Source organism: Camelina sativa, chromosome 9 (genome assembly GCF_030686135.1).
Source record: "Camelina sativa cultivar CO46 ecotype springtype chromosome 9, ASM3068613v1".
Taxonomy (NCBI): Eukaryota; Viridiplantae; Streptophyta; class Magnoliopsida; order Brassicales; family Brassicaceae; genus Camelina; species Camelina sativa.
Genome location: NC_141888.1, coordinates 22,935,842 through 22,948,298, shown reverse-complemented (window position 1 = coordinate 22,948,298; position 12,457 = coordinate 22,935,842). Strand labels below are relative to the sequence as shown.

The following is a 12,457-nucleotide window of genomic DNA, read 5'->3' as shown; positions in this document are numbered from 1 at the left end:
CAAAGCATAGAATATATACTGTATATATATTTTTTTTGTAACCCCTCACTTAACATGCATACTGTTTACAGCTAGAATAAACGGCACGCAGTTCGTTTGGTAATATACAAAACGGAATGTAATCTGAAGGAAAGTATCTCTTTACCTGCTTAAAACCCAAAAGTACACTTCTTTCGCCGAAGCCAAAAAGTACACTACCTTCTTCTTCTTCTTCTCCCTAAAACCTTATCTATCCCTTTCTCCGCCCATGGCCGCCTTCTCCGTCAACGGGCAGCTTATCCCGGCGGCGACTACCTCTACCAATCCTAATCCTCTCTCTTCTCGCCGGAAATTTCTTTCGCCTTCTACATCTCGTCTTCCTCGCTTCTCCTCACCGTCTCCTCGCGTCCCATCGATAAAATGCAGCAGTAGCTTACCTAGCCGAGACACTGAGCCGTCTTCGAAGGATTCTCTCCTTAAAAGCCTAGCGAAACCTCTAGCCGTAGCATCAGTCTCGTCCGCTGCGTCCTTGTTTCTATTCCGAATCTCGAATCTTCCGTCGGTTCTAAGCGGTGGTGGTGGAGGTGGAGGTGGAGGAGGAGGAGATGGGAATTTCGGTGGGTTTGGTGGTGGAGGCGGTGCTGGAGATGGTGGATTTTGGGGGAAATTGTTTTCTCCGGCTCCGGCGGTTGCTGATGAGGAACAATCACCGGATTGGGATTCTCATGGTTTGCCGGCGAACATCGTTGTGCAATTGAACAAGCTTAGTGGTTTCAAGAAGTATAAGGTTTCTGATATTATGTTCTTTGATCGACGGAGACAAACCACGATTGGTACTGAAGACTCCTTCTTCGAGATGGTCTCGATTCGTCCCGGCGGTGTTTACACTAAAGCTCAATTGCAGAAGGAGCTTGAAACCCTAGCTACTTGTGGAATGTTCGAGAAGGTTGATTTGGAAGGGAAAACGAAACCTGACGGAACCCTAGGTGTTACTATCTCGTTTGCTGAGAGTACATGGCAATCTGCTGATAGGTTCCGATGTATCAACGTTGGGCTGATGGTTCAGTCCAAGCCGATTGAGATGGACTCGGATATGACTGATAAAGAGAAGCTTGAGTATTACAGGAGCTTGGAGAAGGACTACAAGAGGAGAATTGATAGGGCTCGTCCGTGTTTGTTGCCTGCACCTGTGTATGGTGAGGTGATGCAGATGCTTAGGGATCAAGGGAAAGTGAGTGCGAGGCTTTTGCAGAGGATTAGGGACCGTGTTCAGAAATGGTACCATGACGAAGGGTATGCTTGTGCTCAAGTTGTGAATTTTGGGAATTTGAACACTAAGGAGGTTGTTTGTGAAGTTGTGGAAGGTGATATAACTCAGCTGGTGATTCAGTTTCAAGATAAGCTTGGGAATGTGGTTGAAGGGAACACTCAAGTTCCTGTGGTGCGCAGGGAATTGCCTAAGCAGGTATGTGTCACTTGTTCTGCTGTGTTAGATGTGCCATTATTTCTGTTTAGTTCGTTGTTGTTGTCATCGTGATTCTGTCAGTAAATTTGATGGTCTAGTTTGGTGTAGGATGATGACGAAAGTGTAGTTATGTTATAGACTGATGAAGATCAAGATAAATTGACAGACATTTAACTCGAACTTGCTATATTAAGTATGATGGTTGCATCGCTACATTGAACACACGTTACAAATGTTCCATATCCCAGACATGTTGTGATATATCTCATTTCTTATGTTAGTTTTGGTGATAGTATCTATGTTTCGTTGATGTTTTGTTGACAGCTCCGCCAAGGCTATGTTTTCAACATTGAAGCTGGGAAACAAGCTCTTAGGAACATCAACTCATTAGGTCTGTTCTCTAATATTGAAGTCAATCCACGCCCAGATGAGAAAAATGAAGGGGGAATTATCGTTGAGATCAAACTGAAAGAGCTTGAGCAGAAGTCAGCTGAAGTCAGTACTGAATGGAGTATCGTTCCTGGGCGCGGAGGAGCTCCCACACTGGTATGAATACTTCTTACTGGCACAAGTACAGATTGTCAAATTTGGATATACCATTGAGTTTGATTGTCACCGTTTATATGCATCAGGCTTCATTCCAGCCAGGTGGGTCTGTTACTTTCGAACATCGAAACATCCAGGGTCTTAATAGGTCTCTCATGGGTTCAGTGACCACTAGCAACTTCTTGAATCCTCAGGTACATTCTATCAGCTTACATAATTGATACATCTGTAGCTCAATTTTTCGATTGATACCATCTATCTATTTCTGTTGTTAATGTGCTACTTACAAACCTTATGTTATATTTTTTCTTTCTTCAGGATGATCTTTCGTTTAAGCTTGAGTATGTGCACCCGTATCTGGATGGTGTTTACAATCCTCGTAACCGTACATTCAAGACGAGCTGCTTCAACAGCCGCAAACTTAGCCCAGTATTTACTGGAGGACCCGGTGTTGAGGAAGTGCCACCAATTTGGGTTGATCGAGCTGGTCTCAAAGCTAATATAACTGAGGTAAGTTTGCCAATACTCAGTGCCATAGTCAACTTGTTTTTTTTTTCCCTAGAAAACACTTATGTGAAACATACTGTCGTGCAGAACTTTACACGTCAGAGTAAGTTTACATATGGACTTGTGATGGAGGAGATAACAACCCGAGATGAAAGCAGTCACATTGCTGCAAATGGTCAGAGACTACTACCTAGTGGTGGAATCAGTGCTGATGGACCTCCAACAACCCTCAGTGGTACCGGTATTGATCGGATGGCTTTTCTACAAGCCAACATCACCCGCGACAATACCAAATTTATAAATGGGGCAGTAGTTGGAGAGAGGACTGTCTTTCAGGTTTGCTTAACCAATGATCAAATGAGATTATAATTATTAGTCATGTGTATACTCTGTAAGCTTTACACAATGTATTTGCAAATTACAGGTGGATCAGGGACTGGGTATTGGGAGCAAATTCCCATTCTTCAACCGCCACCAGTTAACCATGACAAAATTCATTCAGCTGCTGCAAGTAGAAGAAGGCGCTGGTAAGCCACCACCACCAGTTCTAGTCCTCCACGGGCATTACGGAGGCTGCGTTGGCGACCTTCCAAGCTACGATGCTTTTGTCCTCGGTGGTCCGTACTCTGTCCGTGGCTACAATATGGGTGAGCTTGGCGCTGCTAGAAACATAGCCGAGGTAATACAGCAAACACATGAAACAAAAACAGTATATTTATTTTTATTTTTTCTAAAACAGAGAAATGTGTGTCTAATTACTTTCACGGGTTGCAGGTCAGTGCTGAGATCAGAATTCCTGTGAAGAATACGCATGTCTACGCCTTTGTTGAGCACGGAAATGATTTAGGAAGCTCAAAGGACGTGAAGGGAAACCCTACAGCAGTCTACAGGAGAACGGGACAGGGTTCATCCTACGGTGCAGGTGTGAAACTCGGATTGGTCCGGGCGGAGTATGCTGTAGATCACAACAACGGAACCGGTGCTCTGTTCTTCCGGTTTGGAGAGAGGTATTAAGGGTAATGGAGAAGTAAGTTCATGTAATCCACACCTTAGGCTTTCCAATTTCTCTCTTACGGATGTGCTATTTTTTTTTTTTTTTCCTTTTCTTGTGGTTTTTTGTTTCTACATCTTTATTCAATAATTGCTTAATGTTAGTTTTTGCTGACGTTGATGAGTTGTGCTGAGAATCGGGAAAGCTTTTCTGCTTCGTAATGTTCATTGTTTCGTAAAATCAGAGACACTGATTTGAGCTTTCTTATGATTCCTGAAATGGTTCCTTCTTTGATATTTGAGTTTTTTTTTTTTTTTTGAGTAATGTTGCATAATGGTTACCCACCACCAGACCACAACATTTCACTCGGTCCCACGTTTACTAGTGTTTATGTCAATGTGTAGATATTTTTTACGAAAAATTTGAAACTTTCTAACAACAAAAAATAACATATAGTTGACAAATGAAATTTGCTGTCACTTCTGCATCTGAGTTCTTCTATAAAATTACCAACAGGGGATAGTGTCCATAGAATATTACGAGGCGTTAATATTTGATAAAGAGTCAAAAAAAACAAACAACCACAACCAGAACCTGTGTCAAAGGCTTTAGAGAAGTTGAAATTGTTGACACAATCTAGGGAAACAAATCTCAATATTGTCCATATTTTGAAATCCTTCGACTCAGATTCTTTTGAGATGGTAGATGCTATCACGGGATTCGTTGTGGGAAAGATCGGCAACTATCTCATAGAAGAAGCATCGATGTTTATGGGAGTCAAAGACGATCTAGAGTACCTGAAGACGGAGTTGACCTGTATCCAAGGTTATCTCAAGGATGTTGAAGCTCGAGAAAGAGAAGATGAAGTCTCGAAAGAGTGGACAAAACTGGTGTTGGACTTAGCATACGATGTTGAAGATGTTTTGGACTCCTATACTCTGAAACTCGAAGAAAGATCACAAAGGCGAGGTTTAAGGAGATTGACCAACAAAGTAGGCGAGAAGATGGATGCGTACAACATAGTTGATGATGTCAGGATCCTTAAGACAAGAATCTTGGATATTACTCGCAAGAGGGAGACTTATGGCATAGGATCCTTCAACGAGTCTCGAGGAGAGAGTTCTACAAATTTGAGGGTGAGGCAGCTTCGACGTACTCCACCTGTTGATCAGGAACAGCAAGTAGTTGGTATGGAAGATGATGCTAAGATTCTTTTGGTAAAGCTTCTTGGTGATAATAAGGAGGACAAGAGGCATATCATCTCCATATTTGGTATGGGAGGTCTCGGAAAAACTGCACTTGCTAGGAAGCTTTACAACTCGGTGGAAGTGAAGAGAAGATTTGATTGCCGTGCGTGGACCTATGTTTCCCAAGAGTATAAAACAAGAGATATACTTGTGAGAATTATAAGGTCTTTGGGAGTAGTCTCTACGAAAGAAATTGATGAAAAGATCAATATGTTAAAGGAGGATGAGGAGTTAGAAGTGTACCTTTACGGTCTTCTTGAAGGAAAAAAATATTTGGTGGTAGTAGATGATGTATGGGATCCACCCGCGTGGGAGAGCTTGAAGAGAGCCTTACCATGCAATCATGGAGGAAGTAGAGTCATCATAACTACACGTATTAGAGCGATTGCTGAAGGCGTGGATGGGACAGTCTACGCTCATAAGTTAAGGTTCTTGACAATTAAAGAAAGCTGGAAGTTGTTTGAACAGAAAGCATTCAGGAATATCGAAAAGGTCGATGAGGATCTTCAGAGAAGTGGAAAAGAAATGGTTCAAAAGTGCGGTGGACTACCGCTTGCTATAGTCGTGCTATCAGGGATTTTGTCTAGGAAGAGGACAAACGAGTGGCACGAGGTTTGTGCTGGTTTATGGCGACGCCTAAACGATAACTGCATTCATATTTCCACTGTCTTTGATCTAAGCTTCAAGGAGATGCGACACGAGTTGAAACTTTGCTTTCTTTACCTCAGCATCTTCCCTGAGGACTATGAGATTAATGTGGAGAAATTGATACGTTTACTTGTAGCGGAAGGGTTTATACAAGAGGATGAAGAGATGATGATGGAAGATGTGGCTCGGTACTACATCGATGAGCTGATAGATAGAAGTTTACTGGAAGCTGAAAGAATAGAAAGAGGAAAGGTGATGACTTGCAAAATCCATGATCTTCTCAGAGACGTGGTTATCAAGAAAGCTAAAGAGCTTAACTTTGTAAATGTTTACAACGAGAAGCATCATTCTTCTACTATGTGCAGAAGGGAAGTGGTTCACCATCTTATGAACAACAATTACTTGGTCGACAGACGTGTAAACAAACGGATGCGAACCTTCATGTTTTTCGGAGAAGGGACAGGAATGGTGGGGAGTGTAAGAACCTCAAACTTGAAACTGAATCTACTTCGAGTGCTTAATATGGGAGGACTTTTGCTTTGTGGTAAGCGTTATATCAGAGAATCTTTACCAGAAGTGATCGGGGAATTAATTCACTTGAGGTACCTTGGGATTGCTGATAATAATGTCACTATATTACCAGCTTTCGTCTCTAATTTACGATTTCTACAAACACTTGATGCGTCCAGGTCCAGCAATGACTCGGACTCCTTCCAGTGCACGACCGATCTAAGTGAGCTCACATCACTAAGGCATGTCATCGGAAAATTCGTGGGAGAATGTCTAATAGGTGACGCAGCAAACCTTCAGACGTTGAGGTCTATCTCTTCTTACAGCTGGAGCAAGCTGAAACATGAGTTACTCATAAATCTTCGGGACTTGGAGATCTACGATGACTCAAAGTGGGTAGACCAGAGAAGAGTTCCTTTACACACTTCTCACTTCTCTAAACTCATAAATCTTCGTGTCCTGAAGCTCGAAGTGGGAATCTTTAAGTTATCGTCGGAATCAGAAAGCGGGTTAGTGGATGTGATCTTTCCCAGTCTGGAGTCTTTGACACTTGTCGGAACAAATATGGAGGAAGACTCAATGCCTGCTCTGCAGAAATTGCCTAGACTGGAAGATCTGGTCCTGAAAGATTGTACATACTCGGGAACTAAGATGAGCATCAGCGCTCAAGGTTTCAGTCGGCTGAGGAATCTTAAATTGTTCATGGTAAGATTAGATGAGTTGCTGATCGACGAAGAGGCCTTGCCTAGTTTGATTAAACTGAGTGTGAAGAAACAAGGAATATTACCAAAGCTGAAGATTCCAGATCGATTGAAAATGTTTGTTCGACGCTACTAAAATATGTGCTGATGACCGCAGGCCTTTTAACGGTGAGCAGAACTTAAACGCAATGTATATAGAAGACGTATGGATCGGAGAATTTGGATTCTACTTTAAGGTGAAGTGAAAAAAGTAGTAGTCGAGAGAGCTGTGAAGAGGTTGATCATGGCCGATGAGGGAGAGAGCCGTTGTTCTAAAAGAGAAGCTCAAAGCCTCTGTTAGAAGTGGAGGCTCTTCATACAATGCATTGGATGATCTTGTCAAGCACTTGATTATAGATTGAAGATGAACTTAATGTATAATAAGAGAACGTTATTCGAATTCAAATTCCTTGTTTTTCTTTTTCTTTCAATATATTGTGTGACGTGTGTTTGTTGTTTCTTATTTAACGAGGTCTTTGAAATAAAATTTCCATTTTAATATCTGAAGCAACATATCTCACGAACCATACGTATCAACATTTAGTTGCTACACCAAAACAATTCAGACACTCTTATAACTGCAACAAACTCCAACAACTGTCCACACATGCATCTTGCATAAAGCTAGTCAAAACGTAACCTAACTCTATATGGACCAAAATATATGTTTATTTCTTATTGGAATGTTAAATTCTAACTTATGTTAAAAGTTCCTATACTACCCAATGGAAAATATCAGCCCATTGATGCAATAATTGCACCAAGATCGGAAAACCATGCATGTAACCATTTTTGAGGAATCTTTTGAAGATACGGTTGTGAAAACAGTCTGCTGATGTTGACAGGAGTCCGTATTAGATTTTAAACATCATGAGTACTCTGCAGAGTGCACAAGAAGCTGAAAACTAACTGATTTGACGTGACAAGGAAGCGAGTACCTAACGTGGTGTTGGATAAGCTTTGAGGTCTATCCAGTGCCGTGCCAGCCTTTCTAGGGGTTTAAGGCAAGTTTAAAAGTGTAATATTTTTTTTAATGATAATTAACATATAATTATATATATATATATATAAGAAAGAGGTGTAAAACAACAATTATATGTCTAAAATATCTTAATTTTTTTTTTCTTAAAAATCATATTCATATAGAAGCATTTTCTGAATTATTTTTACAAATTCAGAAAACATAAATATTAACCAATATTCATATAACAGAAAAAATAAACAAGAATCAGTCTTTTATATATGTTATAAACAAAATCAAAATCAACTTTTACACCACTATAAACATGAAAAAATAAATTATAATAACAAGAAGACTTCGTGGAAACACATTTGAGAAAACAAAGAAAAACTTTTTGTTAACATAAGATTAAGAATTTGGTTTTGATCACTCAAGTGGAAAACATAAATGAAAATATTTTTGAATCATTAGACCAAAATTTTATATATAATGTGGGGGCCTGAGGCTAATGCCTTTTTTTGTTACACTATAGGCACGGCCCTGGGTCTATCTCCTCCTACAGATGGAGCAAACTAAAACATGAGTTACTTATTAATCTTCGGGACTTGGAGATCTACGAGTTCCACATATTGAAGGACCAAAGAAGAGTTCCTTTAGACTTAGTTTCCTTATCCAAACTGAAAAACCTTTGTGTCTTGAAGATTAAAGTAGTGACCTTCATTTTATTTTCCGAAGAAACTGTTCTGTTTGAAATCCTTGTCGAGTTGACACTGCATTGCAGCGTACAAAGACTTCCCATAGACATGAATTTGATCTTTCCGAGTCTTAACTCCCTGAAACTCATAGTAAATCTCCAAGAAGATCCAATGCCTTCTCTGCAAAAACTAAAACGTCTGGAAGATCTGGTCTTGTATTCTAGACTGCTACCCTGGAGTGAAAATTTGCATGAAAGCACAAGATTTTTGTTGGATGAGGAAACTATTAGAGTAGATATGTATATGTTTATAAGTAAATACTTGTACCCTAGTCTCCCTCTGCTAGTATATATATGTCTGTAACTTCTCTCATTTGATATATTGAAGATACTCATTCCTTATATGGTATCAGAGCACCGAACGAAACCTAGAACCTAATTTTTTTTTCCACACAACGCCGCCTCCCTCCTCCTCCAAGCAATGACTACATCAAGCAATGACTCTGTAATGACCCTCACCAAGAGTAAAAAACCCAAAATAAAAGATCAAGGAAATGGACCAGAAAAGACTTAAAAAGAAAGAAGATGTAAAACAAAGAAGAACAACAAGAAGAAGTCCGAGGAAAAAGTCAGGAGTTGAAAAATGACCAAACCAAGACGGAGTGACCGGGAGTACGGCCAGGACCCTAAGAATGATCGAGGAGTCGAGAAAAGTTGTCGAGAAAATTTACCGAGAGAACCGTTAACGATCGACCAATGGTCGACAGGAGTGCTCGATCGTGACGCGCAAAGCTGAGAGGACCGATAGCCATTGACCGAACGATCGAGGAACTGGTCCGAGTGAGTCGAGGAATGCCGGAGGGAACGTCGAAGGTGCCGGACGAAGGATTGAATATTTTTGGGAAAATTCTTATTTCCAAAAAATTTCGACCAATCAGAATTAAGATAAGTGGAAGATTATTTTAATCAAGGAGAAATTAGTGGAGGAATTTAAAAATTCAAGGAGATTAAGAGAGATAGTGGAGGATTAGCTTAATCAAGGAGATAAATGAAGAAGTGGTGTTCAAGGTGGCCAAGTCTCACTAATTTTTGCCAAGAGTCTTAAGGGAAAGAAGAGGGCAACATTGAGACAAGTCTTGTGCATCTTTGCCTTACAAAATCTTGTGGCAATTAAGTAACATGCACTAGTAAGAGGATTTTCATGCACTAATGAAGAAGAATTAGTGGACTAATTGTCAAGACGCTATTGGGGAGTGAGGAGCACGCTGCACATGCAAGAAGGGAGGAAGACACATGTCGATTTGCACTAAGGGAAGCAAGAGAGAATCCGAGCTTATAAATAGGGGGAGTGAGACTCACTACCTAAGTTTCTCATTTCTCTCATTTCTTTAAACACTCAAACACTTAAGCCTTGCTTTCTCTCAAAGACAAGAGAGGAACAAGAGAGATTGTCGAGAGAGAAATCATCGAGTAAAAGAAGGAGTTGCCGTCGAAGTAATCATAGACGAAGGAGCGGAGTTGTTATCGAGTGATCATCGAGAAAACCCGGAGTTAATGTCGAAATCAAGCTGTCGAAGAAAAAGGAGTTTCTATCGAAGAGACCCTTCGGGAGAGAAACGCGGTTGGATCGAGTAAGTCGAGAACGAGAACGGTCGAAGGAGCGGAGGACTGTCGACGCAAAGACCGTCTGATCGTGTGGTGCAGTGAGTCTGTGTAATCATCGTCGATACGCGAAAGGTGAGTCTGCGGTAATGCATGTAGGATATATGCATGTAGTTTTGGTTTAAATTGATTGCATGCCTAGTATGGTAGGATTCATCTTAGTGAAATGTTTAAATGCACATCAAACTTGAATCACCATGCATGTTGAATTCGGTTGCATTTTAAGTAAATTGGGACTTAAAAATTTGGTTGGAATTGCATGCTAAAATGAACCTAGTTTTACTTGAATATTTCCTTGTTAAAATCCGGTTGCATGCATGATAGATGATTAAATAATTTGCATTGTTTTGCGTAATTTTAATCGAGGTTAGAACATGCTTAAATTAACCTTAAGGATTTAAATGAGTAAATCGGTTAGGTTGCATGTTAATTTGGACTTAGGATTTAAATGGGTAAATCTTATTTGGTTGCATGCGTATTAGGACTTGTTGCATAATCTTTGCTTAAGTTGCTTATATTGTTGCATGCATGTAGAATAATCTTAAGTTGCTTGATTTATATACTTGCTCCTTGTTTGATTATTGCATGGTTATTTTTCGCTTGATTTCATGCTTGTATGCTTGATTAATCGTTGCTTGAATTATCCTTGTGTATTTTATTTTAGCCTAGTCTCTTGAATTCGTTTCTTGAGTCCGAAGCTAGAGTAGTGTGTCGATACTTCTGTTTCCAAAAGCATATGTCTCGCGAGAGTTCTCAACGCGAGACAATGTTACGACTGGCTAGCTACCGGTGTAACCGCTACATGATGATGTAGCTAAAGGTGGGATCATGCTGGAGAACTTTGTGGTCTTGACATGGGGAAGGATTGGAACGGAACAGAATATCGAAGGGCCCTAGGTGTAAAGAGTTTAGAGTATTCAAGCGTCACTTGTTTATGTCTAGTCGTCTTTGCATGTTGCGTTTTGTCTAAGAGTCTACGGTATTTCAAGTATTCTTGTCATATTCTAGACGTCTTAGTGAGTCGGGTAGGAGGTAAGAGTCTAAGGTTTCCAAGTAGTTCCTTGTTCCCTTAGGTCGCTTCTCTCTTATAATAGCAATTATTTTTTTAGATCGTTTCGAAGTAAGTCGTAGTGATCTAGTCTTTCTTGCGTGTTTGTTGTTTGATTGCTTCCGCTATAGCTTTTGTTGCGTTACTTTGATAACTTGCTAGTTTGTTTCACTTGCTTGTTTTCTTTGTCTGTTGGGGTAGTCGGGTTGGGAAATAGAATCCTGTTTAGGATAAAGGGGTACCCAGGCTAAGATTACTCCTGATAATATTTTGGCCTTGCAGGAGAGCTTAAGTGAGTCTAGAGCTGGAGCAAACTTTAGGGTGCCGGATAGGGTTTTCCTTGTGTTCCTTGTAAAACCCTATATTTTATAAATGGTTATGTATAAATTTTTCCGACTATCTTTATATATTACTTTAATGATTTGTTTATGATGAATTATTTTACTAAAGTAATATATACGGTTTTCAGGAAAACATGGCAAGTTGCAAATGATACTCGGCCTTGTCCGGGCTAACACAACGCACCAGGCCACGAGGGTTGCAAAGCCTAAGTAACCTCAGATGCGGGTGGAGTTGTGCCAGGGAGGACCGGTCGGGAAGTCTGCAGCTTCCCTCCCTCGACCGGATCACCTAGGTCAATTCTGCAAGTGGCGTCCCGTGGCTGTCCGATGGCCTTCGTGGTCTTAGGACGGTTCGGAGACGTTACAATGGTGGTATCAGAGCGGTGTTTTCGAACCCGCGAGCACTTGTGCATTTCAAAGTTTTATCGAGTAATGTGTCGCAAGAACATGAAATTTTATCCGGTAGTTTGCTTGTCTAGTTTAGGTTGAACCTTAGAACGAACTAAGCGTCTGACCTTGTTTCTTGTGGGTATTTTTTTAGATGTCTTCAGGTGATTCAGGTTGCGGGGATGGTTCAGGAGATGAGGGGCCGAGACATGAGGATTGTGGACATCGTAATGGGTTCTTGTCAACGGAATCAGAAAGCAGCCAAGGGCCAAATAATTCGAGTAATGAGAGTGAGGACGGGGTATTCGATGCCGACGACACCAACTGGTCCGTCGAGACCGATCCGTCCGAATGTTTGGATAAAACGGAGGAGTTGGAAGTTAATCAGGATGACCAGACAATAGTGTTGGAGATTGGCGAGCCAAGCCGACTTCAAGTACGAATGGATGCACAAAGGAAGTTTGAAACTATCCCGGTGGGAGATCATGGAGAGGCGGAGGTGGAGCTAGCCGACAAATTGCAGAAGTTATTATTGGATCTTGTGGAGGACCAATGCGAGGATATTAGCCCTGAGAACTTTATAAGGGAGTACCCGGAGGCGATTGATAAGATTCTGGATTTCTTGACGGACGTGTACGTGCCGGAGGAAGAAGGAGCTGCAAGTGGTACACGGAGTGGTACCCGAGACCGGAGGTCCGAGTGGAGAGCAACAAGCAGAAGAGAAAGCAGAG

At 41.0% G+C, this 12,457-nt stretch overlaps 2 protein-coding genes across 2 annotated transcripts; both read left to right on the top strand.

Moving 5' to 3' along the window:
- The first annotated feature begins 51 nt into the window (after positions 1 to 51).
- Positions 52 to 3,728, top strand: LOC104711137 (protein TOC75-3, chloroplastic). Its single transcript, XM_010427818.3, has 7 exons — positions 52 to 1,444; positions 1,769 to 1,990; positions 2,077 to 2,184; positions 2,309 to 2,500; positions 2,585 to 2,833; positions 2,922 to 3,176; positions 3,272 to 3,728. The coding sequence occupies exons 1-7, from the start codon at positions 248 to 250 to the stop codon at positions 3,509 to 3,511; spliced, it is 2,463 nt and encodes an 820-aa protein (XP_010426120.1). The 5' UTR covers positions 52 to 247; the 3' UTR covers positions 3,512 to 3,728.
- A 341-nt stretch (positions 3,729 to 4,069) lies between these two features.
- On the top strand, positions 4,070 to 7,134 carry LOC104711136 (putative disease resistance RPP13-like protein 3). The gene is made up of 2 exons (XM_087464660.1): positions 4,070 to 5,985; positions 6,073 to 7,134. The coding sequence occupies exons 1-2, from the start codon at positions 4,187 to 4,189 to the stop codon at positions 6,728 to 6,730; spliced, it is 2,457 nt and encodes an 818-aa protein (XP_087320786.1). The 5' UTR covers positions 4,070 to 4,186; the 3' UTR covers positions 6,731 to 7,134.
- Positions 7,135 to 12,457: the final 5,323 nt, after the last annotated feature.